Raw genomic sequence first — 27,070 nt, 5'->3', positions numbered from 1 at the left:
TGCATCAAAAGTCAAATGGCTACCTGAGTGGTGTGAGAATCACATTTCCTATCATCACAAGTAAACCAATCACTCATGTGCAACACAGGCACAGTTTGTATCATTCTCCATATCATTGGGCTAATCTGTAGATTTGCCATAGCCAGGGGGGAAAGTATGGTCTGTTACACTCACATGTATCCACACCTTCAGCAACTGTATTGTTCTGCAGACAAGCCAGTTAGATGACTGGAAGATAAAAATGCATGGCATGCATTCTCCTCTTAACAAACATGTCACATGCAGGAGGTATTATTCAAACTATCTGCGTCATAAATCCTGAAGTCTTAAAGGTTATTAGAATAATAATGTCAAAGGATTCCACACCTGGTTTATGTAATAATGACCTAAGGATGAATTTAAGTTTTGATAACTGTTTTCCTTGTCTTTCCAGAGAGTCACTGACAGTGTTTGATAGTCTAAAAGCTTCTTAGATAAAATGAATCATGTGGGGGTTGTTAAGTTCAGGGTTCAAACAAAGACAAGCTCCTTTCACCTCTTCTCCAACTAACATTTCAGCCTGAGGCTGAACAAAATTGAGCCACCTGATATTAAAAGCAGTTCACTTTTGTATTTTTTGGCATCCTCTGCGATCAATAGCTATAGCTGTGCTGTACACAGCGTTCTTGAATTTATTTCTGTTGTAATGAACCTAAGTTCCTGTGAGTTCTTTTGTTTGTTTGGGTTTGATTACTGTTATGGTTACTGCTTCTAACAAACTACCGCTAAAACAAAAAAGCTGTTAAGCTGCATGGATGTTTAAGTCAAGGCGGCAAAGCAGAGAAGAGATTATTACCCGACAAAATCATTCAGTTCACTCAGTGTTTTTTGATTTACTTTAACAACTTACATAAAGAAGGAGTCTTTAAGCAGGAAAAAGCATCAAATAATAAAAGTGATAAAATCCACCCAAACCTTTAACACTGAAAACTGGGACTGAAAACAAATAGGCTGAGCTGTGGAGTGTGGATTGGTTGCTATGACAGCTGTTACCATACTAACATGGTCTGTCAGATGCTCAGGGAGTGTTCTGCAGAGGGAGACCAAGGAATCTGAGTGTGTGTGTGTGTGTGTGTATGTGCCTCTGTCATAGTCTATCCCTTGTCATTTAGTTGTTTGTGTACATGTGAGACATACATTCAGTCATGCAAGTCATCCACATGTTCAGGAGGATGTTAAAACTGATTCGTTGCTTTCACATTTATGCGTGCGTGGAACAGATGCAAGTGTGGGACACGGCAGGCCAGGAGAGGTTCCGTACGATCACCCAGAGCTACTACCGCAGCGCTCACGGCGCCATGATTGCCTATGACATCACACGACGCTCGACCTTTGACTCAGTGACCCACTGGATCAAGGAGGTGGAGCTGTATGGGGCAGCCAACGTGGTGCTGGTCCTCATAGGTGAGCGTGTGTGTTTGTGTATCTGTATGTGTGAAAGATTGTCATGTATTTAGTGTTCCCATTAAAATTCCCAACCTTTCCTGTGAATAGTGAGAGCAGCTGAAAAAAGGCAAGCATAATGTGCCTGTCTCTGTGAACAAATAATGTCTTCCTGGAACACACCAAGCTCCCGGGGGGTAGTTAGAGGTGATAATTTGAACCTAGGTGTGGGCTTTTAAATGCCTTTATCAACATATGTGGCACCTTTTGACAGCAAAGCTTCAGACACTGATATCACTTAAATCTATATTTCAAGCACCACCAGGAAATATACAGGACGCTGCGAGCAGGATTTGAACCTGCGCGGGGAATCCCCATTGGATTTCAAATCCAACGCCTTAACCACTCGGCCATCGCAGCTCTTTTCACCCTCAAATTGTTGCGTAGTAACAACACTCAACTATGGTGCTTACTAATATGTGTGGAAAGGACATCATACCTAACTTAGCATGTAAATGGTATTGTGTTTATATCTCTCAACTTTGATTGTCTCTGTCTAGGTAACAAATGTGACCTGGAGCAGGAACGTCAGGTTCAGTTTGTGGAAGCCTGCAATCTGGCAAAGGAGAAAGGCATACTAGCTGCTCTAGAAACATCAGCAAAGGTGATGAGCGTACTTACAAGTATAAAGCACAGAGGGGAAGTTTTGAAGTTGGTTAAAATTGTTATCTCAACTTCTTTATCTCCAACTCTTGTGTCTAGGAGAGTCAGAATGTGGAAGAAGCCTTCATGATGACGGCCAGAGAGCTGTTGCTTCGGAACGGCCTTAATGTCCAGCAGGGAGACGTGGAGAGCTCGCCTCGAGTTCTCCTCCGCGCCAACTCTCGGCCGGTCAACGGCGCCGTAGCTGCCTACACACCACCAGATAAGAAGTCATGCTGCTGATATAAGCTTCAGTGGGACAAGGAGGATAAAATGTGACAGCTGTCGGAAATTAAGAATAAGCAGATTAAGTTGTACTTTTAATCTTGAATGTTGGGGAAGAGAAATGAAAGAGGATACAAATATGGATGTGGAATGTGGCTGCCAAGGCCTCAAGAACAAAGAATGTTTCCATTGAGGAAGTTTCGACAACTGTTGGAAAGTATTGAAAAATCAGTTCAGTGTACTTTTCCGTGACTTACCTGACATGAAGACATTTAGAGAATGGGTCAGCTGGTGCTGCAAGGACGAGAAAGTCAAGGCTACAACCAGGCGTGTTTACCACTGAGACAATAAGAGACAGTGATGAGTGGCGATGGGTGTGATCAGTGTTGTGGTAAAGTTACAGTGAGCCAATCTCATTTATATCAACTATATCTGTACTTTCCTACACCAATTAATGTCATATATGCATAAAATGCTGTGGGATATATTTAAATTAGCACTAGCATAAATAATCAAAATAAAAAATAAGCATTCTCAACATCAGCCTCAACCATGTTGTCTTTAACACACCCCATTCAGTGGAATGAGAACACAAAGAATAACATCTGGTGTGTGTTTTCACATTGGAATTGTTGTTCTTCTTGGATTTTGTGCTGACTTCATGCCTTGCTACTCCACTGATAAGACTTTCAATCTGGGAAAGATCCAAATGACCTCTTATGTTACCTCTATGATGAGCTGTGATCCCCTGCTGCTGGATTAAAATGCCCTGGAGAACCTACTACAAACCAGAAGGCTGTGAATTATATATATTTTTTGTTTGTTTGACTTTTTTCCTGTGACAGTTGTATGAAGATGTCTTACGTTGTCACAAATCAAGTCTGTAATAGGCTGTGAACATGTTCTGATAAGTTCATGTGATGAAGCAGGGTGAAGTTTGACATTTCATGAGAAACAAAGGGTTCTGTAGGGGCTTTGATTGTGGGTGTCACATACAAATGGGTGAAAAATTAAGGGAGAAACCTCCACAAAGTGTCTTAGAAAGTCTCTTGAAATCTACGTGAAGGATTCTTCTAAAAGATATTCCCTCATTTTCTTGTATTGATGACTGTGGGCAGAATGTTACCAGTTAAAAATCTCCCCAACTAAGCCGAGATCTGGTGACTGTGAACACCACAGTATATGATTCACATCATGTTCATACTGATTAAACCATTCAGTGGCCTCTTGTCTGTGTGTAGGCGCCTGAGTTATGTTTCTCCACTCTTTTGTGCACACTGTCTTTTAAATTATCACCTGTTTGTATGAGAACTGGTTTGAGAAGGTTTGGGCTGTGGCTAATTGATGATAACTTTAAGGACGCCTTCCTCTAAATCATTGTGAACACTAGAGGGCACTGTGCTTTTACACATAACTTCATAACTGCAGGTTGGATGCCCCTTGCCTGAGACAATAAAGATCAACTTAAGTTAAAACATCTGTGACTGCATTAAGAAGCAATTCACTATGTTTACATGCGACCCAGTAAACAGGAAAAAGTCGAATCACCTCTTAGACTGAATTATGCCAAGAGCACTTCCTGCAAACACAACAGCCAAACTACAGTAACTGAGCTGACAAGGCGCCCATCCAGGATATAATCTTTGTGTGTTTAGTGCCAAGTTGGCAGGTCTTGTTTAAACACCGACCTGGAAGTCATGTAGCTGGACTTGTACTTTCTGACACTGAGACAACTAATCTGCCTTAATTTTCATTCATTTAGTCATGAGTGGAACAATCGTTATCCTTCCTCCATCGAGCAACTCAAAAATGACCAACCTTTGACAATAAAACTATTTTTTCCTCTTTAGTTTCAATCTTAATTTTAGTGACAAGAAGTTCTGCCAGGAGTTCTGTGCATCACTTAGTAGAACACCTTTTCAGAAAAAATAAACCCAATTTTATTCCAGAAAACAGGTAGACAAGATCATACATTAATACAAAAAAAGACCAAAAACAACTTTTTTTTTTTAAAGAAAAAAGTTTATCCTGAACTCAATATCAAAATTGCTGTAACTAAAAAAAGAAGAGAGCACCTGCAGTTCACTGTGTGGGAAATTCAGAGACATTTTTGTTGGGGTTATTACATCTGATAGAGACTGGATTGACAATGTTCTGCAAAAAAGATAAAATAAAAACTCAAACAGCATTCCCTAAACCTTTGTTTAAAGGTAAACTTAGTAATATGATATAATTAATAATCTAGTGTTAATGTTCCAAGATGGGTTCTGTTGTTATCCACACAAGATGAAAAAAAAAAATTGTACTTGTGCTCATCACATTTTTATTTGAACATCAAATCACTGAGTCTACCCCTAATAATCCCTTCTTCAGCCTGTCCACAGACCTCCCTTTGGCTTCTTCTGTAAATTTCCCACCATACTAAACCACATCAGTCATTGATCCACCTCAATTCTAACTCAGCCTGATGATCTCAAACCTGTTGGGCTTCTTCTCTTTCAGGGGCCGAGGCAGGCGCTCACCCTGCCCCTCCCCCGTCTCCCCCACTACCTCCTGTGCCTCATTGTCCGACCCTCCTTGTCCTCCCTGTCCCGTATCCATCCCTTCTGTTTGTTTATCCTTGGGACATTCCCCGTTGTAGGTCTTGACGTAATCCTCGACACGCCAGCCCCTGAACTCCTGCGGCTCGGAGCAGAACAGGCCAGTGTAAGAAACGCCGGGGTGGTGCTTTAGCCAGTAGATCAGGTAGTGAATGTTGTAGTCGCAGATCCAGGGGTTGTTGCCCAGAGAGAGCTTCCGTAGGAAGTAGAGGTCCTCCAGCACACCGTACTGGAAGTAATGAAGGCTGTTGTTGGACAGGTCGAGCTCACGGAGGTACAGTAGGCCTGCAAATGCAGCTGGGAAAAGAAGTAGAATAAAATGAGTCAGATCTCAATCTCATACTGCACTCTGAATACCACAAATATTCAGTCTCTTTTTCCTCCTTTTTTTGGTCTCCACCAACACCTGAGGGAAATAAATGTTTCTTTAGCCACTAAATGCTCCATTTTCTTCACAGGCTAGTTGCCAATTTTGCAAGCATACATTGGTTTTCAGTTTCTCTCCTTGACAACAGTGTATATTGAGTCGATCAACTCTCGATCAAATATAATTTTTTTTTAAAAAATGTATCAAATATTAAAAAATAAGGTGGATTTAATTGCACTGACATAATTTAGATAATAAGACATGATAATTATTTCCATCTGGCTCTTATACAGCTGTCCTTGTATGGATGTGAATTCACCTGGGCCTCAGGATCATTAAGATCTACCTAACTTGAGTTAAAAAGGTGACCGTTGACGTCCTTGAAAGGTTCCATATATTGCAAACAGTTTGTGTTTCTTAGTTTGCACATGCATGTGTGTGTGTGTGTTTGAGTGGGAGTAATGGGACACTGGAGACTGTTTCAAGCTGTCCACTAGCCTTGGGCCAAGCTTTGATCTTTACAGAGAGGAAGAGAGGAGGGGAAGGGAATGGGAGGAGGAGGAGGGAAGAGAGGAGGAGGAGGAGGAGAGTGTGCAGAACATATAGAGGTAGTCAAATATGGTGAGACACTGCTGAGATAGAGACATGACATGAGACATTATTTTTCCACTCTTGGACTCTGTGTCATAAAGTCAGCATTAGATAACGCCTGTTCACATTCTTGCCACTTTTCCTTCAGTAATACAATAAAATCTGACAACCAGCAGCCCTAAAGCTCATTCCTTCAGTAATTATATCTAATTTGTTAAATTCAGGGGAAAAAAGTTTTAAAGTGATAATTTTGTTACCGCTGGATAGAGCTGTTTCCCAGTGTTTAGAGTGTGTGCTAAGCTAAACTAACTGGCTGTGTCTCTGGCTTCATATTTACCATCCAGACCTGCGTGAAAGCAAAACAGCGTATTACCCAAAATAAAACTATTCCTTTAATGACCACAATTCCCTCAGCTAGTTAGTGTGACATGTCAGTTCTTCCATGATTGTTCTTTCCATCTGTTCCATCCTGATCTCACCATCCTTTGAGACTGCTGTCATTTTTTTTTTTTAATGCAATGAAGGCAAGCAAAGAGTCTAATCTCCAAGTATGTTAATCAGCACTCCCACCAAGACCACAGATCCATACAGCACAGCACACACTGAGGCTAATGCTTTAAACCCTGTCATTAATTTTTCCAGCTTTACTGTACATGCATTCTTTGATGTAAGACATAAACAGACAGAATGGCACGAACACATGAGCCCAGTCCTACTTAATTTACCACCCGACAGAGATGATAAATGAAGTCTTTACCCCCTGCCCCCCTGGCTTGCCCCGGTCTGGGCTGATCTTGCCTACAAGTCTCCAAAACAAATAAACACAATTTTAAAGTCTCAAGTCACCATAACAACAGATATCAGTGTTGCATAAGTCCCACTATTACCTACTTACTGTATGTGTTCTGTCGTTGTTGCTTCGCTTACAGTAACAAAAAGTAGACACAGGCAAGTAGGATCTTCTACAGGAAGAGTATTAAGAAATATTTTTCTGCAGTGTTTGGAGTCCCAGATGGGTGGAGTCCGCACATTGTGACAATTCCAAAAATGTCAAGTTATTAGTGACAGGAACGTGCACTAAATTGACCTTAAAATGTACTGTGCTTTCCTTTAACTATCTCACTGTTGTCCTGCCTGGAAAAACCACAACAACCTGGCACAAGAGCTGGCCAAAACCAACAATGAAAGACTGTTGCAAGAAACTACGCATCTACAGTATTAATATTAATCCAAGTGTGCCAGAGCCCCTGTGATGCCTTTTCATTTGTGTTTCTTTATCTTTCTGAAAAGCTTGTGAAAAGCATACATAAAAAACATCTTGAAAATGATTATAAACATTTTTTATTTTATTCCAAATGTGAACAAGATTAGAAGGAGCAACCATGATTGAGACCATATGTCACTGGCTATCACAAGCTCTCAAAGTAACACACAGAGTATTTTCAGTTTCCAAACTGTTTTTAATGCACTGGGGTAAGCAACAGTAGATTGTTTACACATGTTGCAGGGTAAAGGATTTCCCTCCTGGACAGGAAGACATGTGTGCAAACATCATTAGCCTGGATAGAGTAATGAGTCTGCACTTTTTTCTAGTGGTGCTCCTCTAATGCTGAGGCAGAATTAGTATTAATTAGTAATTAATTAGTATTAGAATCCCAAGATAAGAGGAAAAACTAACAAAATGTTATGTTTCTTTACTCCTATAATGTTGATCACTGCAGATGATCAGATATATGTGATGGTTATGGAGGGTGGGGCCATGGTCTTACCTGTGTCTATACGGTGCAGGCTGTTGCTGCTAAGGTTGAGCAGCTTGAGGTCTTTGGACAGCAGGAACTGTTTGGGCCTGAGATGTTTGATAATGTTACTGGACAGATCCATCTTCACTATGTCAGACGGCAGGTCAGATGGGATGTGATTCAAATCTGCAGAGGGAGAAAGACAGACAAACATAAAGCCTTCAACTGTGAAAGGAGCTGGCAGATAGAAAGAGGGTTGAGAGGAGAGAGAAAAAGCGTGGGAGAGAAAGCTTACTGTCGCTCAGAAGTGTAAAAGGCTAAACTTAATATTTGCCATAACAGAAGACAAGAGAGAACACTGTACACTGCAAGTATTTATATCCATACATAAATATAAAAGAACACAAAAAATAAAGATGCATTCATGTGTACCTGTTGATAGGTTTACAGGACTGAGGCAGATGTGCAGAACAAATGAAATCAGAACACAGAGAGCACAGCCCCAGGATCAGCAAGAGAGCTGGAAATCCAATCTGTCTGCATCTTTATACATTTTCAAGATGTTGTGTGGGTTGTGTGCAACATTTAACATTTTCAAGATGGAGTCGAGTGTGACAGCATGTACAACACTATTTCACTTCTGTGCCAGGGAGGAGTGTTTCCACTCTCTTCCAGTGTTCTAGGCCTCAAACACACACTCACATCCCTCCCCCACCCCCCGGTAAGAGTGTCTTTTAAAACTCTAATGTATGAAACAGTGATCCCCCACATATTCCCACTTCGACAGCAGATCCTCTCTGGAGTTTTAAATCAATGTCCCACACCGAAGCGTATTTCACAGTTGCTATATCATTCCTACAGTGCTGGGACAGTTAAAATCAAGATTTGTCAGTGCCAACACATTTTGTGCTTAAAAACTAAAAACAACAGAGCTGAAGCTTGAATCTTGATATGTGGAGCTTCTCTGCAAACAATAAATAGATCCAGATTCATGTTAAAACTGTTATTGCACAAGTTCTACTTTTGGGATTTTGGCTGTTGGATCAAAGCATTCTGAAGTCAAAACATTTTTATGGATTTTGAATTGGATTTGTGGTTCTCACAGTCACTTGTTTCACCTGTTAATGTCTGTGAAAAAAAAAAAAAGGTCACATCCGATGTACCCATCATGGTACAGTTTAGGTGTTCGCTGTGACCTGTATCATCCAAATGAACATGGGTGATTGTTTCTGAAGCGGTTTGCAAAGTAGATTAAAAATAAGTTTGCTTCAGTTATTTTCCTTTTTTTCATGACACTGTGTTTGATTATCAAATTAATGAATGAAGCATTCGTGCACGACTGTCACACCAGAGAATGGAAAATCCCCGTCAATGTACACAAATCAATGCATTAAATTTCGTGACTATTTCACAAACTGTCGTGACAGTGGGTGGTGCGATATGTGTATGGTTGACCAGTCATGTATACATGCATGTGGACTGGTTTCCTGCATGTATTTATTTACACAGACTGTATAATTTGCTCAGTACAATGCTTATGGACACTTTTATAGTGCAGATGTTGCAGTCTTTATGTGCACACTTTACTGCCACAGATGTTGTAGCCAGTTATCATAAAGGCATGTTGTCATAAATCATCACTGACTCTAAGAAATTTTGATTATATACACACACGCACAGGACATGCAATATACAGCATGCACACATGTAGCCAATACAGTGTAGTTGTACAAGTGTAATTATAATTACAAATGTAATTATTATTGTTCAGTGATGTGATGCAGTGATAGCTAATGAGTGTACAGCAGGTGCAGACATTTGCCTGCTGCAAAAGCAGTAACAGACCCATTAAGTTCCACATTACGAGCCATCAGTGCTCCACAGTGAGAAAATATTCTTCTGAGCAGTCTAACAGGAATCCCATCCTGCCTTAGGTGTACATGTGTCTGCAAGTTTGTCCAAGCTGATTTTCAGATTGGAAAAATGCTGGCACATTTCAACTGCAAACATCAAACTTAAATTCCCAGGCTCCCTTTTGAGAAATCAGACTTCAACCATTTAAGCCAAAAACAAAACTTCTCTATCCAAGAGGGACACATCTGTGGCCTTGTGTGTTTTACAGTCTAATGAGGATAATCTCCTACACTGTGTATTCAGCAGTGACAGTGGGTCTGGACCTAAGGGTTCAACAGTATTTTCCTCTGGGCAAGAAAGCAAGAAAAAGCTGAGCCAAAGATTGGAAAAGAGCTATTATCTTGTTTGTTATCTTGATTTGCTATTTTAAGCATTCATTCGCTCTTTTAGCATTGTTTCCTGGGGCTAATACTCTTAGGAAGTCGGGCATTTTATCAAGAGGCAGGGGTCTCTTGCAAATTTTAATTGAGCAAATCTTTTAGATAAAGTGTTAGGCTCTTTCCTAGCTGGATATAGAGACTTACAGAGAGAGCGAACATGTCAAGTGAAAGTCATTCCTTGATGACTGGGATTGGTCTTGGAGTTTTTTGCTGAATCTGTTGGAGTCATTACTTTGGTGCACATGTGAACACTGTTGATTTTTTTTTCTCTTTTGTGTCCTAAAAAATGCTTTGTGCTCCATTACAACCTGAAAAATCCAACTGCTTTGTCTGATTACAACTCAACTATAGATTTAACTTGGACCATCAGCTGTTCTGTGAGATTTCATCATTTATTCTTTGGAGTCTCATTTACAGCACCTGCTTTAAGTCACAGTGCCGGTCTGCATGTACTTACAGCAGCAATTTAGTCAGTTATTTGCCCAAACATCCCAGGGAGGTCTCATATAGGTAATGCATTAGTATAACACATGGGACATGCACTGCAGTAAATATGCAGCAGTATTTACATAGTTTAAACAGACAAAGCTAAGCTATTACCATGATTTAGTACTGTAGGTGTGCAGAACATTAATCAGGATATTTATCTGTATATCCCACAGCAGAGGGTATGGGTTAGCGCTACTGATGATGTATATAAACAAAAGTTACGAGCTAAGAAAAAGTCTGTTGCCTGGTTGTTTTTCCCTCTTTTCTTCACCACATATTCCACAAACTGTCTTGCAGAGGTGCTATTATTCTTCTCGTTTTTGCAAAAGGTGAAATATATAGCTGCATCTGCAAGATATATTTCTTTAGAACATTAATCCTGAATCTGTTTGGACCAGGTGGTGCAGTGTGTTTCACACTGTTTGGACAGTAGAAAGGGAAGCAGTTAATTTTTTTACAGTGCTGACATGATTGCTCTGGGGTCAACTGTGCGTAGTGCAGTGAATTTTGTGGTTTGGACCCACGCCCCAGCCTTGACAGGAGGAGTCATTTCTTAAAGTGTTTTCTTGACAATTTTAGGCACCAGATGTGCCGCATGGTAGCTTATAGGGAGCTGTGAATTTGTTAACATTTAATATTGGCCTCAGTTTATATTTTGATGCAAGGTCACTTGCACTTCAGTTGCTAAGCTGCATACATGAACCAAAACTTGAGGCATAATGGTTTCAGAGGAAGTGCAGTATATACAACATAGTTGCTTGTCTAACATGAGGATATATATGCAGTATTTGCTTTGGGAATAGAGGTTACAGTTTTCTCTTTTCTATCCTCGTCATCATCCTCATGCACAGGCTAAAACAAAAACCTGAACAGGGTTTTGGAATCTTTTCCAAGACAAGTGTAATAATCTATCAAGTTCCCATGTGTTTCTAGGTTCTGGATTTTGCATATGAGTTATGTTTGGGCTTTATGTAATATACATAACTCTCTGTCATCATTCTGGCAAAAGATAGGGAGGCAGCACTAAAGCCTTTTCTAAACATGCTGACATCTTTGTTTATATGATATCACTATTACAACGACCAGATTAGCATCAGTTGTCATGTACTCCCTTACACTGATAGTCTAGGGGGTTTAAGAAATGTTACATTAAAAAAAAACATAAGGTTTACTGCCTTACTGCTTTAACTCACAGTGACAGTGGATGAATATGGATCTGCAGCCAGCAGTCAGTTAGCAGCTTAACACAACGACTGGAAACAAACAACAAAGCAGAGACAGTAACTCACCATAAAACAGCAGCATGCTCTTTTACAAGACAAGGAGAATAAAAATAAGAATAACAAAACAAAAGTAAAGAAGAAGAATCAATCTTTTGTCATCCAAGCTATAGGCCTATCCATCCAAATAGTAATCATACAATATCATAACTGGTTTCAGTGGAAATTCTCAGTACCTCATGATCTGTTTTCAGATTGTTTCAGTAACATCTTCGTCTTAGCCTGAAAAACTTCTTTGGAAAAGTCTGCACTCAAAAATTAGTACAGTTCCCAGTGTAGACAGGATTCAAACTACTGCAGGAAAATTTCTTGGCGTCCGGCAGAGACTGCAGTGTAATCCCCCTGTTAGTAGAGAGTGATGTTTGATACAGTCCTCTTTTTCATTCATGCTCTCTACCTCCGCCTCTCTCTCAAATGACATTATGGAAGAGTCATTTTTTTCTGCTGACTAACTGTTCTCTTTCTGTGTGCTGGGGACGTCCAGGGAGAGTTTGACATATGCATGTGTGTGACTGGGAAGCTGCCAACACATCGTATACATGAGTCCCTTTTCAGCTGCCAACTCAAATGGCCTGAGGTTTATATGGAGGATTTGTGGTACTTCTGAAACCTATGATTTCTTGACCTTATGAGCACAGTCTCAAAGGCAAAGTCTAGAACTAGGCCAAAACTATACCACCCGATAGATGGGTCTCTGAGCAATATCATGAGATGTGTGCAAAAAAATAAAAAAAAAAACTGGAATGACTGAAAGCTCATAGAGAGATCAACGTGACATGATAACTCATGCTGCCTATTGACACACATATAAAAAGATGGAGTCCATTGTAAAGTGGGGACTTAAACAGAAGTAACTGCAGGCATATTTTGAAATTACCACAGAGTAACTTTAAACTCCAAGTCCCATCCTTGAGAGACACAGCCTCAAGAACTCACATATTAGCCCTGACCACTCTGTATAGCACTGATCTCCAGTGAGCATGATGTGGAGCCTGAAATCTGCTGTGGTTCACCTCAGAGAAACAGTCTTCAAACCAGAGGGAGGGAGACTGGGGAGAAAAACGGTGACAAAGAGATCAACAAGAGGAAAATATAGGGTTCATAGACCTAGAGATCAGAGAATGTTTCCACTCTGTTTTGGGTTTTCTATTTCTTGCTGCCTGCTTGCTTTTCAGTCCTGTGCTAAAGAAAACTGTGTTCCACATTCTCCCAAAACTCATGTTAACCCTCTCCACAATTTCTTTCCACATAGTCTTTGTATTTTAAGAACATTGTCATTTTAATATTTAATTTCTGAATCTGACTGAAGTTAACTAAGTTCAATTAAAGCTGTCAGCAGCTATATTATATGACATGTTTCTGTGCAAGGCTGAATAACCAACCAGGCAAAATGTACACCTGAAATGGGACCCCAGGCCAAGAGGGGCCCCAGAAAGCCCTTTGTTTAGTATATGTCCATTGGTTTTGGTAATTTGATTCATTGCAGATCTGTTTGGGTATTTGCACCGCTCTAAGGTGACCCATGGAGTTGACTTACAAACAAACCAAAAGCGATGTTTACATTCAGTGTTTCCTGTATATTCCCTTGGGGTTTAACAAATGTGTTGTATGCATTTTTCTTTCCACATAAAACATTTATGAAACAAATTTTTTGATCATTTAATCTCTTCCTTGTTTGCTTGCTAACAGTCTTCTTCTTCATGGCCTTTGTTGGTGTGTTACGTTTGTTGACACACTACCAACTGTTAAGGGCAGGAACCCACTTATAAGAACATTACTTAACGGATGGAGAATTGATGTACTATGGATCATGGAGAGAACTATGACGCTCTGATTTTCTTAAGCAACTCCACATAATCTGAGGGGAACCTGAGAAATATCTAATACGATTTAACTTAAAGATGGTAATATTTGTTTGATTGTTATATTGTACTAGTTGACCCAAAGTGTTTAGGCCACACAGCATCTGTGAATGTTTAGATCATTGAACTGGCAAAAGAGGGTAGAGAAAAAATAACGTGTAATTATCTAATCTACCTGACATTAGATTTCACTGTGACTGACAGCTAATACAACCAATGCAGCTAATGAAACCATTACTCCTGGAATCCAGCACAGTGAAAACAAAATGAAAGGATGCCAATCCCCAACTGGTATCAGCTTACAGAAAAACTACATGGGCGTCCTTGCAAATCAAAAAGCACAGAAACCATGCAATGAATGTAATGCACAACATCTGCAGTATATTAACAGCAGCAACATTCACACATATTGCTTTCATGGCGGGGCATGGTTTAGAATGAGGCAGGATGGAGACAGTTATTCCCGGGCTTAAAAAAAGAAAAAGAAGAAATGATGGGGAGAGATGGATGGGAGAATCAGCCTTTGAGAAAAACAGAACGACCTTATAGTGGCTCAGATAAAGAATCGATTCAGAAGTCCTACTGTAGAAAAAAATAATTAGGAAAATATGTGAAAAGCTTCCTCCAGCATTTACACATCACAGACGCTGCTTTGTGTGGCTTTGGCTTGTCAGTTCTCTGTGAAGGATTTCTCTCTCTGAAGGGCATTAGCTCTCCATTTATAGATGCATTCAATTGTTCATTTAAATCTGGGAGCTCACTTGGTCTGAATCATGGACATCAAGACAGTTTTTCAGTTCAGTGTGTTGACAGTGGATGCTATTTGGGCGTCATAGGAGTCGTGTTTTAGTGCTTTGAAGAGAACAGAGAAAAGGGGTTCAATGGACATGGAGAGGAGGATGAACGGAAGATGAGAGTAAAAATTAAATATAAAGAAGCTGCATAAAAGTAACCAAGAACTATCTGTCTGCACTTATTCAGAAACAGCCATTTCTGCCTCTTTGAAAAGCGACAGTGAAACTAAATTTTTATGGTGCTCTGAAGAAGTTATAGCCACTATGATAGCTGCCTCAAAGTGGCATTTTTACACAGAGAGAACCAGATGTGAAAACTGGAGGAGCTAAAAGAAAGCCGGAGAAGCACTCGCCTTCCTTTCTCTCCTCCCTTTATTTTGGCAGATGCCTGCCTGTTTCAATCTTTTCTGCAGCTTTCTGCCCCCGCTGACTCAGTGATAAAACCAAAAACACAAACAGATTGCAATGCCTTTGGTTATTCCTGGCCTCTAAAATCTCTTGGAAAACACGAATCTGCAGAAAATTAAAGAATGTATGATTCTAATTAGAATACAATACAACACAAGAGAGATGGTGCTGTATTTGCAAAAATCAGACAAGTGCTGAACACCGCGACAGACCACACAAGAATGCAAAGGCACCAAAATGCCTGAAGAGGGTTCATCCTCTGGTAACCATGAATGTCTGTACAAACTTTCGTCTTGTAGTTTTTGAGATATTTTGGTCTTGACCAGAGTGGTAGACCAACTGGCACTGCCATCCATGGAGCCATGCTAGTGGCAAGTACCTACCTAAAGAGTACCTACTGCCTTAACTGTCTGCTTCTCTCACCTTTGTTGCTGCAGTCCAGCAGAGGTTTGGGGAACATGTAGGTGTGGCATATGGACGTAACCTCTGACTTCACTTTGATTGGTGGAGGCCTCGGTCGCCCCCCTTCTCCGCCCCCCGGCCTCCTGTCCACCTGGTTGTCATCCTCACACAACGAGTCCACGTTCAGCTTCTTTAGCTTCTGGCCCATTAGTAAAAGAGGCTCTGCACACTTGGCGTAGTTGCCCAGGTTGCGGTTGCTAGGCACCTGCAGCTTCCTGACCAGGCTGTCCAATGAGCAGTGGCAGCTCCAGGGGTTGTCATAGAGACGGAGGTAGGTGAGGCGGGGCAGAGGGAGCAGGATCTCCTCAGAGGCTGTTTTCAGTCTGTTGTGCTGGAGAAGCAGAGTGGTGAGCTGGGAGAGGCCACTGAACGCACCGTCCTCCACCATGGAGATGTCGTTCTGCTGGAGGTCCAGGCTCTTCAGCTGGGTGAACTGGGAGAACATGTTGTCCCTCAAAACCTAAAAGGAGACATTTTTACACTGTTGGTTTAGCAACAATAAAGCTGAAATTTGCTAAAATGCTTGATAGAACTGAGGGACCTTTTCTCTATGCATTCATCACTGCAAGCAACACCTATTACAATACACAGGGTCATTTCACCCATTGTTAATATAAAAGTTTGGATATATTCAGCTTTAGATAAGAAATGCAGGTTATCCTAAAAATAAAACAAAATCCACTTCGTTCATTCTTTCCCTCACTAATCATTTATTCAACAACCCAACTCTTTGAACCTGAATGAGTGAAAGTAGGGCTTTATTATACACATTTTTCACCGATTTGATCAGTGTTTATAGCTCATTCGTCCTCCTTTATTACTTTGCTGGCAAAGCATTCGGTTTTGTGCCTCTCAACACCTGTGACACACATCCTGTGTGCTAACTCATGCAGAAACCTACCCACACACATGTAGCAGAAAAGTCTGTCTTTGATCTCAGAACAAAATAAATGGAGCACAGGTGGCCATGGTAATCAGCGAGCTGGCTGGGTTTAACCTCAGAGTAGGAAGCTTGAGACATTAACTGTTATGTAAAACTCGACTAGACATTCTCAGAATCTGTTAATTATTGTTTGTTGTGCCTTGTATCTGACTGCAGCAGGTGGGCTGTGTCTTGTTCCTTTGTATTTGCACTGTGCAAGCCCAAACTATCCATATGTACCTGAATCTTATTTCGTGCCAGCAGCAGGTGGTGAATATCTTTGGGCCAGTCCTGCATCACAGTGGTCAGCTGCCTGTCTTGACAGTCCAGGTACTTCTCTCCTGCCTCCATGTATTCCTTACACTCCTGAGTTTGACGCCTCATGACCCCCGCCCTGCCTCTGCCTCGTACACCGCCCCTGGTGCCCCTCTCCAAGACCCCTGACCGAGGGCCTCTCCGGGACTCAGCTAACTGGAGGAACAGCAAGAGGAGGAGGGCGGCGAAGAGACGCATGATGGGAGATGTGAGAAGAGGAAGGGAGGCCTCTCTGTAATCAGGTCAACCTTGGAAGACTGTTGTCGGATGATTGGTGTGACAAGACACGGGAGGCCAGTCACAGCTGTGTGTATGAAGATAAAAACAAAGTGAGGAGAGAGAGGGAGGTGAATTCTCACAGGTCTTCACTGGCCAGTTCACACAAGCTGACTGACATATAAGGGATTAAAATGAGCACAGCACTGTCCAGCAACACAAAAAATAGGAGGGGGCAAAACTATTTTAACTTTATGCAAATGAGTTTTGTGTGTGATAGAAAGTTAAAGGGTAAACAAACAATCATATATGTCAGAAACAGACATGATGCACCCATAAAATGAAAGAAATAATACAGTGAAACAAAAAAGAAGGGAAAGAAGTAGTGTTTTACATTTTTTAAAAATGACACACCAAAATCGTTTACGTCACAAATGCAATAAAATACACCAGGATTTGTCCTGGTGGCACATCGAGACCTGCTGACAGCTTAAACGGTAACGCTGCACATGTTGAAAGAATTAGTGGAGAGGTAGACTGAGAGGAAAATGGGGAGAGAGGGAGAGGAAACAGGAAAAGGGGTTAGAAGGAAAGAAAGAGAGACAGTTGTTACATGTTAACATCTTAAGGGTTAAAATGTGGTGGTAGTAAAGTCCTGTTTTCTTCCTGCGATGCACAATGAGTGGTTTCTACTGTCAGCTAAACAGATGTGAATGTTCTCTCTTCCTGTCTCAACACCATCTTTCTAAACATGTCCATCCACTCTGCCTTTCTGTCTCCTAATCTGATTAGACGTTCCACCTCTTTGTCTCCTTTTCCCCTCTCCCTATCTTGCTGATTCCATCGCTCCCTGCTTTCCTTACTGATTATTTATTCTCAAACATCCTTCCACTTTCAGGATGTTTACATGTGCATGTTTATGGGCGCTTGTGCGTTCTATAGACTGTATGTGAGTTGGTTTAATATGTTTCAGCATATAACTCATAGAAAAAAAGTAGATCTGAAATCCATGTATTCACATATGAAATACTGTATCTAACATTTAAGATTTCCTCGATCCTTGTGTGCTTGAATTTACACTTGTTCTGACGTGACAACCACCACTTTGGTTAAGATATGGTTAAAGTTTATAGGCGTGTGCCGGACTATTCCTGACCAAGAAACAGTGTGGCACATAACCTCCTATAAAACGTCAAATTATGGCTTTCCACTCTGTAGTGAGACTGCAGAGCCAGCCTAGCTGTTTCCCCTATTTCTGGTCTTTCTGCTACAATAACAGGCTACTGGTTGTAGCCCTACAGCCTCTATCTATTGCTGTAAAATCACTATCTAGCTATTCTTTCCTGACTTAAAGCCTTTGCATCTTTTTCTCTCTGTTTCTTGCAGCTAATCTGTCCTGCCATTTGTACTGCCAAACTGTGAAACTATCATCAGCCACAAATATGAAGACTGGAAATATTAATATTTATAGCATATTAATGATGGGGATTGTCATTGTTTGCCACACAGCCACTTGTTCTGGACTCCCTGCTCCTGCTGATTATGTGAATATGTGTGTGTGTGTGTGGTTGCGTGTGCACACTGAATGGTAAAATAAGTGAGTCATGGGTCCCTTGTGGCAAATAGGCAAGGCCCACAGGTCTGCCAAGAAACACTGCACACACATACAAACGCACACAGACACACAGGGAGACACACATGTGCACACAGACTCATTCCAACTGTACCAAACCGCAGCCCCCTTACAGTCTCCCGGTCTCTCACACAGTGGAACAAGCCTGTCAATGCAGATGTTGTAGTTCAGTTGTGAAAAACAGACTGGACATGTTAGCGAGATACAGACAGAAACAGCTGAGAATGTATCTTTCCAGTCCATCGAGCGCTCTTCAACCGTCCCAACAATCAATGGTCTCAATTGAAACAAACATGAATGTTCGATTTCCTTCAGCGCAGTAAAACACTTCTAGTGAGCTGTTACTCCAAATCCAACAGAAACCGATTGAACTGGTCTTTTCAGCCAGTCAGCTGTCAGTGTGTGTATTTATTACGTCTGTCTTTCTTCTTCCTCTATTTCCATACGAGAATACCTTTATAGATTTGTGTGTGTTTGTCTGGTCATATGTTTGGATAATGTAGGTCAGCTGCAAACACATGTTCTTGCACCTGCGTTGCATGATCGTGCAGCTGATGAGAGAAATGTTTCTACACAAGGTGAGACTCGCGCCAGGCCAAACAGCAGAAGAGACCAGACTGAAGTGGAAAGCATGGGGAGGCGTCTTGAGTTGACCCAGACACATCCCCTCAGGCTAAGTCATTTGGTCTGCTACAGGTGGATGGTATACACTACTGTGATCCAGCTGTACCTGTGGTCGTGTCCAGCTCAGTGGGTAAAGCAGGGAATGAATATTGCTGGAACTATAGATACATCTTAGAGCAAACACGCTCTCCAGTGCAGCATAGCCACATCCTCAAAAATACACATACTGTAGAAAGTATTAGGGATGTACGGGTAACAAATGAAAGGGAAAAACCAGCAGTGTCCACAACGTGACCACTGCAAACCTCCAGAGCAGCTGCAGTACTCTCCAGCATAGATTTTCCAAGTTTTCTGGAACTCTGCTGGAGGATGAACATTATTCATCCAAAGACATTTCCTCATGTGGTGTTTCAATTATTGTCTAGGGGAACGCTGTTCAACATGCTGTCTCACTCATAGGTGTTCAGATGGATTGAGATTTGGTGACTGTGAAGCACAGCAAACTCTATAACTTCTTTTTTTTAGATAATGATATAAAGGACAATATAAAACAAAGGGCATTTCATTTTCTTTCTGAATTAAGTCATATAACTGACAAAGCCTGTAATGTAGATTAATGCGAGTTATTGTATTTTGTGGTGCATGAAGGGATCTGGACTGGTTGTGTTTCTCTACACATTTGTTCCCCTTCTAAAAGGCTAAGTAAATAAAGGATGACTAATCACTGTACTTTCTAAAAAATTAAAACTTACAGCTCCTTTTCAGGTTTTGCGTCAAACCTCAAATTGTGGTACTGTCATGACTAGCCCCTAAGGGGGCTGTTCTTTGAACCCTTTTGTGTTGTTTGGATCTCTTTTGTGGACATTTGGACCTTTTCAGATTCTTGTTTAGTTTGTTAAGTTTTGTTCACTGTTCCTGTTTGAAATCATGGCCCTTGTGTATCTTGTCTTGTTCTACTTCCTGTCTTTGTCTTGTTTCCCTCCTTTTGTGATTGTCTGCCCCGCCCTAATTGGTTTCACCTGTTGCCCATTGTCTGGTGTATTTAAGTCTCGTTATCTCTGTGTTCTTGTCAGTTTGTCTGTGTTCCATGCCCGAGTCTGTTTCCTTGCCTGAGTGTGTTTCATCCCCGTGATCGTTCCCGTACCTGTGTCTTGCATTTTTTCCCCACCTCATTGACTTACCTTGGTTTCCTTTCGTTTGGTTTGGTCTCTCAGTATTTTTCTCCTGCGTGGATGATTTTTGGTTGTTGGCCCTGGACACTTCCAGTGATTTTTGGTTCATTAAAACACTTTAAGTTACTCCTAGCCTGTCTTGAGGGTTTTTTGCGTTTGGGTCCTAGTCCTTGCTCCCCATCCTAACAGGCAGAAGCTGTAACCTGCCTTCAAACCAGTTGGACCAGCACTGATGCTGCTCATATCTTTTCCACATCACAGCTGTTCAGCAGGAAAAGTTCAGCCCTTCTTAGAAAACTACAGCCATGGTCAGCTTGCAGTATCTCAACACACATTCCAGCTGTGAGCATAACAAACCCACTCAAGCCAAACCCATCCCTGTGGTTCACCTCATGCCCATTTGAGCTCAAATTAGCCCTTCCAGTCTAGTATTATTTCCCACCCCAGCTCCCTCTGGTCAGTTTATACCAACCCAAGGCTGTCTCAAAGAAAAACTGTCTCCCTCTTTCTGTAAACATCCAGCAGAAATCTTAGTATTTCAGTCAGATATTTCCTTAGAGGCATTGCTCTAAATACCATGCAGACTGTTTTTGCTGCCATGGTCATCTGCCCTGGACCAGAATAAAAGTTTGGTCTGGACATGAAATATGAAAGCATCATGTTTATCATTTTGAACCGTGGAAAAACAAGGTTGTGTTGAGAGTCCAAGGCTTTTTGGGGACAAAAAAAGGTAGTAGGTCCCCAGAAGAGGAATGCATGTCCATGATAAATGTTAGGAAACCACTGATGTAAAGGATTGCACTTAATTATGCTTAATTTTACATGATTGTCAAATTTCACATTCCTCTTGGGTCAGTTTAAGTTGGTTTTAGTTATTTTTTGTTTGTTTCTTGGCCATGGTCGCAGCAGGGCCCTAGGGAGGAGAATGTTGGTTGGCTGGTCCCCTATTTTGTTCCAGACTGAAATATCTCAGCAACTATTGGATGGATTTCCATGAAATTCAGTACAAACACCCATTTCCCCCTTCATAATGATTTCTAAAAACATTGGTGATCCCTTAATTTTTCATCTAGTGCCATCATAAGCTAACATGCTGAACTAAGATGGTGAACATATCAAACATATGATCCCATCAGTTATGTTTTAGCCCTCTATGTGTGGCTGACAGTTTTGTTCACAGTTTGTTCACAGTTTAACGAAGGTCCTGCATACTAACAAGAGTGCAGTTTAAATGCCTCAGGGTCACCCTATTAACAGTAATGTTTTCTGGTTTTTATATTGGGTGCTAATTATTGGGCATTTTATTTTTTAACATTCCCAGCTCAGTTTTCAATACTTTCACATTTCAACCGTATTAGGTAGATTTTTTTTTTTTTTTTTTTTTACAAGGAGACCACAATCAGACTGCACTGCCAGCAAATCCTTGAGAGAAATGTAATAGTGAGAGTATGATTATGTCACCAGTTGTGATAGAGCTCCAGTTACCAGTGTGCACCGAACAGACACTCATTGTGTCTGAAGCTGCTGAGTAAATGGAAAAATGATTATTTGGTTATTTGCGTTAAATCTTCCAAATGGCTTTTCAAACCAAAACAATTTACTGAGTCAGTCTTTTAGACAAGTAAAGGATAGTGAGTGCTCAGCACCAGTGCGCTCTCAATCAAAACAAACCACTGACTAAATGCTTAAGTCTGTGTGGAATTTGTTTTTGGGAACTGTGTGAAGGGAGTGAACTCACCTCCAATATCACATCTCCCTGCTGCACCAGCTTTAGTATGCCTTTATCTGGAAATTAAAACACTCCATTTTCATTCTTTTGATCTTCCTGCTCCTTCCCCAATGTTGTAATTTGATGAAAGTGAGAGATCACCTGAAATACACTAAAGTGATTCAGAGACTGCATATACAGTAGCACACCACATAGATTATCATAATATAATTCAGGCTAGTGAGTGTTGCTTGATAAAGAGGAATGTATAATTTAACCAGGTGGTTTGGCAAGAGTTCAGTGGAGACATTAGCCAGGAAGTTATACCACTCTGCGAAAGAACCAGAGGTCAAAGTGCAAATGTATGAACGAAGCAGCAGAAACCTCCACATAACACACACACACACACACACACATGTGGACATATATACAAACACACACCAATGCTATAGTTGCTAAAACAGGGTCAGTGAATGGAGATAAAACACACAGAGGAGACATGCTGACCCAGGCTATGTGTCTGTGTTTGTTTTCTTAACTGTCTGTGGGTTCAAATGGGTCATTTGGTCTCGGCAGACCGGAGGAAATACAGACCTGTTGGCCTCTAACATCATCCCATACCACCTACGTCAGGAAGAGGGGGGGTGGGAGAAGAAGAGGCACTGACTGTGTTTAAGAGAAATACAGATGGAGGAAGCTTACAAATTTGAAAACCATTTCCAAATAATGTTTCAGAGAAAAGAAACCGTGGTGAGAAAGTGAAAGACAGAATGGAACCGAAAACCAGGTTCAAGACAAGATTAATGTCAGAAGTTGAAGTTGCACAAGGCAGAAATTATCATAATGTCATTGTCAGCGAAAGGGAAATTCCTCCTGGCAAAGAGGGGAGACGGATTTGTTTGGTTTCAGGTGACAGTGCTCTGCTTCTGTCAATCCAGGAACTCACAAGAATACATAGGAAATTCTCTCAGCAACTGAGGAAAAGCAGTAGGCCTTTCAGATGCAAGTTTGTGGGTCAAAATACAGAATCACTTTCAGTTTTATGCAAATTCCAGTCATAAAAAAAATCTAACATATTTAATGTAAAGGTTTTGGCTCTGACAGGTGCAAGGCTCAATCCGGTGGAACCCAATGAAACCCCTGTTTTTATTTTTCCCACCACTGCAGGGACATTACATAACTAGGCTAAAATATATATTCCTGGCTCATCATATACACACCAACATGAAGAAAAGCCAGGTAAAAGGTGCTGCACGCTAGCTGTAAAAATCTTATCTATACTTATCTTTGTCACCACCCCTCACCCGCAAAGCCATTGATGCTGCACAGTCTCTACCTGCACTAACGTACCACAGAGGCTCTTCATGCTCCAATAACACTGGACAGCCCACTGGGGATGGAAAGAGTTCAGACCCCCAGAGGAAACAGTGCAGAAACACAAGGGACACTGTGTTACAGAGAGAAACTGAGAAACAAGCAGGGGAGGCTGCAAAAACAAGAGCGAGCCATTTCTCCTTAGCTACAAATAGAAAAATGTTTTTAAAACAATCAGCTTCCATCCAAGTTGGATGCACAGATATGTGAAAAGAAGCAGGCAGAAAGTCAGTCGGTCAGTCAGGCAGTTAATTACAGAGAAAAACAGAGAGATGATTGGAGAGTTGAAACAAAGCAAGAGCTTATAGGTGTGTTTTCAGGAAAAAAAAAAATAATTCTCTGCCAGTGAGCCTCCCAGAAAGCTGACCTTACTTTGTTTCCTTTGGGCTGAGTTTCCTTTGTGTGCATGTGTGTGTGCCCAAAGGTCTGTGGCTTGTTACCATGTGACAGCCCCACCACTCAGCTAAGAGACAAAGAGGGATATAAGGAAAGAATGACGATACAGACCTATGAGAATGTAAAGAGAAGAGGAGGGAAAAAAGGTCCACAAACCACAAACCCAAAATCCTAAACCAGAGGACGAGACAGTGACAGACACAGACATATACTGTGTATGTAGAGAGCAAGTGAGGGAGGGAACCCTTACACATCCTCAAAAGCCTAACTGAAACCAGACAAGCTCATTTCTGCAGAAGAGGAGAGGCGAGAGGAACAGAAAAAAGAAGTGGAGAGACAGAAAATTACACTTTCAGACAAGGTCAGAGGTGGTGAACTCACAAAAACAAACATCTGAAAGAGGATATTTGATGGAAAGTAGCCAAACTGTGAGCCTTTGTGTGTGTTCCTTCATAGTATACCCACATGAAATCTATTTTCACCCATTCTCCAAACACAGAGTCCAAACATAACCACAAGAATAGCAACTGCATGCCTTGAAAAAGGTCATTGTCTCATGCATATGAGCCTGCACGTCCATGCAACTCCTATGTGCACGTTTAGGGATGGAAATCAAGAACCAGTCCCGGCTGAGAAACCAAATTTTCCGAACCACAGGAATCACATACCTCCAAACTTATCAATTCCTTTAAATTGTTGCCAATATGTTTTTTCTGACAGTTGTGCATTTTAAAACAATGACGTCAAACAGCATGTACACTGCTGGAAACCTGTATTGGAGTCATGGCAGAGAGGAAGAAATGGCCCAAAGCGTGACTTCAGTTCAGAAAGAGAGATAACGACAGAGCTAGCTGTAATGTCTGTAAAATGGTAATTTCAAGTAACAGTGGAAACATCACCATGGTTAGCAGGCATTGTTGGGGTCTCCCCTTGTTTCTTGGCTGCATCTAATCATTTACTGAAACTGTATTATAAAACATTAAACACAGGATTTCTGAAGAGTTGAAACATATCAGGTTTATAAATTCTGGGAAAGTCCAATGAAGAGCTGAGGAAAGGATTTATTTTACAGTTATGCAATATTCTAATGTGTTTAGTTATCTAATCCGGTGTTTCCCGCACAGAGACAGCCCAGGTCTTATTAACGGCAAAACATATCTGGCAACCCATTTAACATTTTTTATTTTATTTTATTTTTTTTCCATTTGAGAGAACAACACCATCCACAATCGATTAAGTCCCTCTACCCCTCCTGTACCTGTTCCTTCTGCTATCGAGAGAAGGATCTACTGACAATCACACACGCTTTGCAGAGCAACACAGAAAGAGAGGTTCTCTGGGGGGTTCTATTTGTGGACACCACTACAAATAGAATCTAATTCTGTGGGAAAAATTGTATTCTATTACTTTCTATTTTTCTTTTCTCAAGAACCCCTAAGTGTCTGTAGACAGCTTCATTAAAATCAAGGAGTTAAAAGACTGGTATGAGATGTTTAACAGAGCTCAAACACACACACACAATCTCACACAATGTCTTCCCCTGCCAGTTAGCTATGTTGACTGGTTTGGATTGGCGCCAGACACATCTGCACTTTAAACACACACATAGAATTCTTGCTTCCTCTCACTACGAAGTGTTCCACTTAAACTTAACTGCAGCAAGCTGAAACAGCAGAAATCTAAGGAAAAGGGTCTCTCACACTTTGTGATCATAGTAAACTTGCAAGTCAGGCTTTTTCTCCCCCCACCCCTTTTTTAAGTTCGAGAGTGAAACCACACGACGCTCCGCTCTGCACTACATGAGGCTGGAATTTTACTAAAACTTACACAGGAGCATGTAACCCCCAGTGTAGATGCACATATAACTGCACACACACACATATGGACATCTAAACAACCAGCAAGTATATTGCACATACAGCTGTATGGTAAACTGTGCAGAAGCCCTGCTGTCTTTTTGAGTATTTTGTAATCTTACCCTAAAATTTTTGGAAATCTGCAGAAGATCTCTCTGAAAATCTCAAAACCTCACAGCAAACACTAAATTCCCCCCAATCTTAGTTCATTCTTAGCAACAAAGAACAGGCTAAGTGCTCAATGAACATGAGTCATTAGCTGGGCATGGTTATCCGGAGTTTCTTACAGTGCAAAGAGGGTCCAAGTGGGTAAATTAACCCCTCACTGTGGCAGAAGTGCTCATCTTAGCTCCATCCATTGAGCTACACAGGAATGCCTAATCATGGCAGTGATCAGTGCGTTTATGTTAGGATGCATGGGAGCACGAGCCAGCTACATGACAAAAGCATTAAGGAAGCATTTAAAATTAGCAGCTAACTGCAGCTAAATAAAGGTTAATGTGAGGGTGCAATGATCCATCATAAACTTGGCACATGTTGAGCAACTCCAAATCGGAGTTTCATTGTAGGAAAAGAGTTTACTTCAGCAAGTTCTCAAATACAGAGCTGGAACAAGACGCACCTTAAATGTAATGAATACACAAATTCATTGCTTGTTTGGCGGTTTTCTTTTTATTTTGTATTCATTACTTTTTTTTTTTTTTTTTTGAAGAACCAAAAACTACAATCCAACACCAATATTGGCTGCTGGGAAAACATGCTTCCTGTCCCAAGTTCTGTCCATTCATATCTTCATATGTTTGAGTCCCATCGTGCTTGTGCAGACATCTAAGCTGCAGATACTTTAATCAATGTCTGATACTGGACACATGTTCTAATGTTGTGTTGCTGCAGTTTACCTTTAAATGACTTATCATAAAACACATAGTAAGTTTTCAGCATGACTACATTGCATTCATTCTTTGTCTATGAATTCACTATCAGTGCCTACAATGTCTAAGGAACAAAGGAATAGCCTAAGAAAAGGGAAAAGTCACACTTCTAGTAAAAACCTCAAAAAAGGTTAAAATAGAGGCCGAAATAATATTTTTTATTACATATTGTGCAACCTAATAATCCCTTCACATCAAGATTAAAATAATATGCTGTGGGTTCTTTTTTCTTAGCCTTCAGTGAATCAGATTTTATCACCAAGAACTAAACTCAAGTGCCAAACTGTACTTGCCAAAAAATCTTCTAACACTTTGAGTGTCAGGAAGGTTTGGGGGTTTGCTGTCGCTATCAGCTGCAGAATCTTTTGGAGACAGACAAAGCTGTTGGTTCAATATAAAGGTTTCAGTCCTACCTGTGCAGGGAGAGAATCTGGCTCGGGCTCGTCCACTTGGACCTGCAGATCTCCAGTTGGTCCCGCGTCCCCGGCTCCTAATCCTGTCATGAGCGCTGCATCCAAGCCAAGAAAATCCTGCCTGGCTGCCTGTAAACTTAGAGCCTGGAGTGAGGGACGGACGACTGGCTGCTTCTCCAGTCTCTCTCTCTCTCTCTCTCTCTCACTCTGTCTGTTCTGAGTGATTGACTACTGCCTTATACAAGCTCTCTCTCTCTCTCTTTCTCTCTCCCTT

At 41.1% G+C, this 27,070-nt stretch overlaps 2 protein-coding genes and 1 non-coding gene across 3 annotated transcripts in view; 1 reads left to right on the top strand and 2 right to left on the bottom strand.

The window, feature by feature from the left end:
- Positions 1-4,286, top strand: part of LOC121175916 (ras-related protein Rab-19-like) — a 6,313-nt gene extending 2,027 nt beyond the window's left edge. The window contains exons 2-4 of the mRNA XM_041029794.1: positions 1,260-1,443; positions 1,983-2,086; positions 2,185-4,286. Coding sequence (XP_040885728.1) covers positions 1,260-1,443; positions 1,983-2,086; positions 2,185-2,367 — 471 coding nt within the window. The 3' untranslated portion in view covers positions 2,368-4,286. The remainder of the gene's footprint in view (positions 1-1,259; positions 1,444-1,982; positions 2,087-2,184) is intronic.
- Positions 1,761-1,842, bottom strand: trnas-uga. The gene has a single exon. It is a non-coding gene; the product is annotated as a tRNA-Ser (tRNA).
- On the bottom strand, positions 4,240-27,070 carry lrrc17 (leucine rich repeat containing 17). The gene is made up of 5 exons (XM_041029791.1): positions 26,797-27,070; positions 16,398-16,776; positions 15,197-15,695; positions 7,677-7,832; positions 4,240-5,246 (listed from the first exon to the last, which is right to left on the bottom strand). The coding sequence occupies exons 2-5, from the start codon at positions 16,668-16,670 to the stop codon at positions 4,804-4,806; spliced, it is 1,371 nt and encodes a 456-aa protein (XP_040885725.1). The 5' UTR covers positions 16,671-16,776; positions 26,797-27,070; the 3' UTR covers positions 4,240-4,803.

This window comes from Toxotes jaculatrix, chromosome 22 (assembly GCF_017976425.1).
Source record: "Toxotes jaculatrix isolate fToxJac2 chromosome 22, fToxJac2.pri, whole genome shotgun sequence".
Lineage (NCBI taxonomy): Eukaryota > Metazoa > Chordata > Actinopteri > Toxotidae > Toxotes > Toxotes jaculatrix.
The sequence above is the reverse complement of the archived record's forward strand: the minus strand, read 5'-3'. Positions and strand labels throughout refer to the sequence as shown.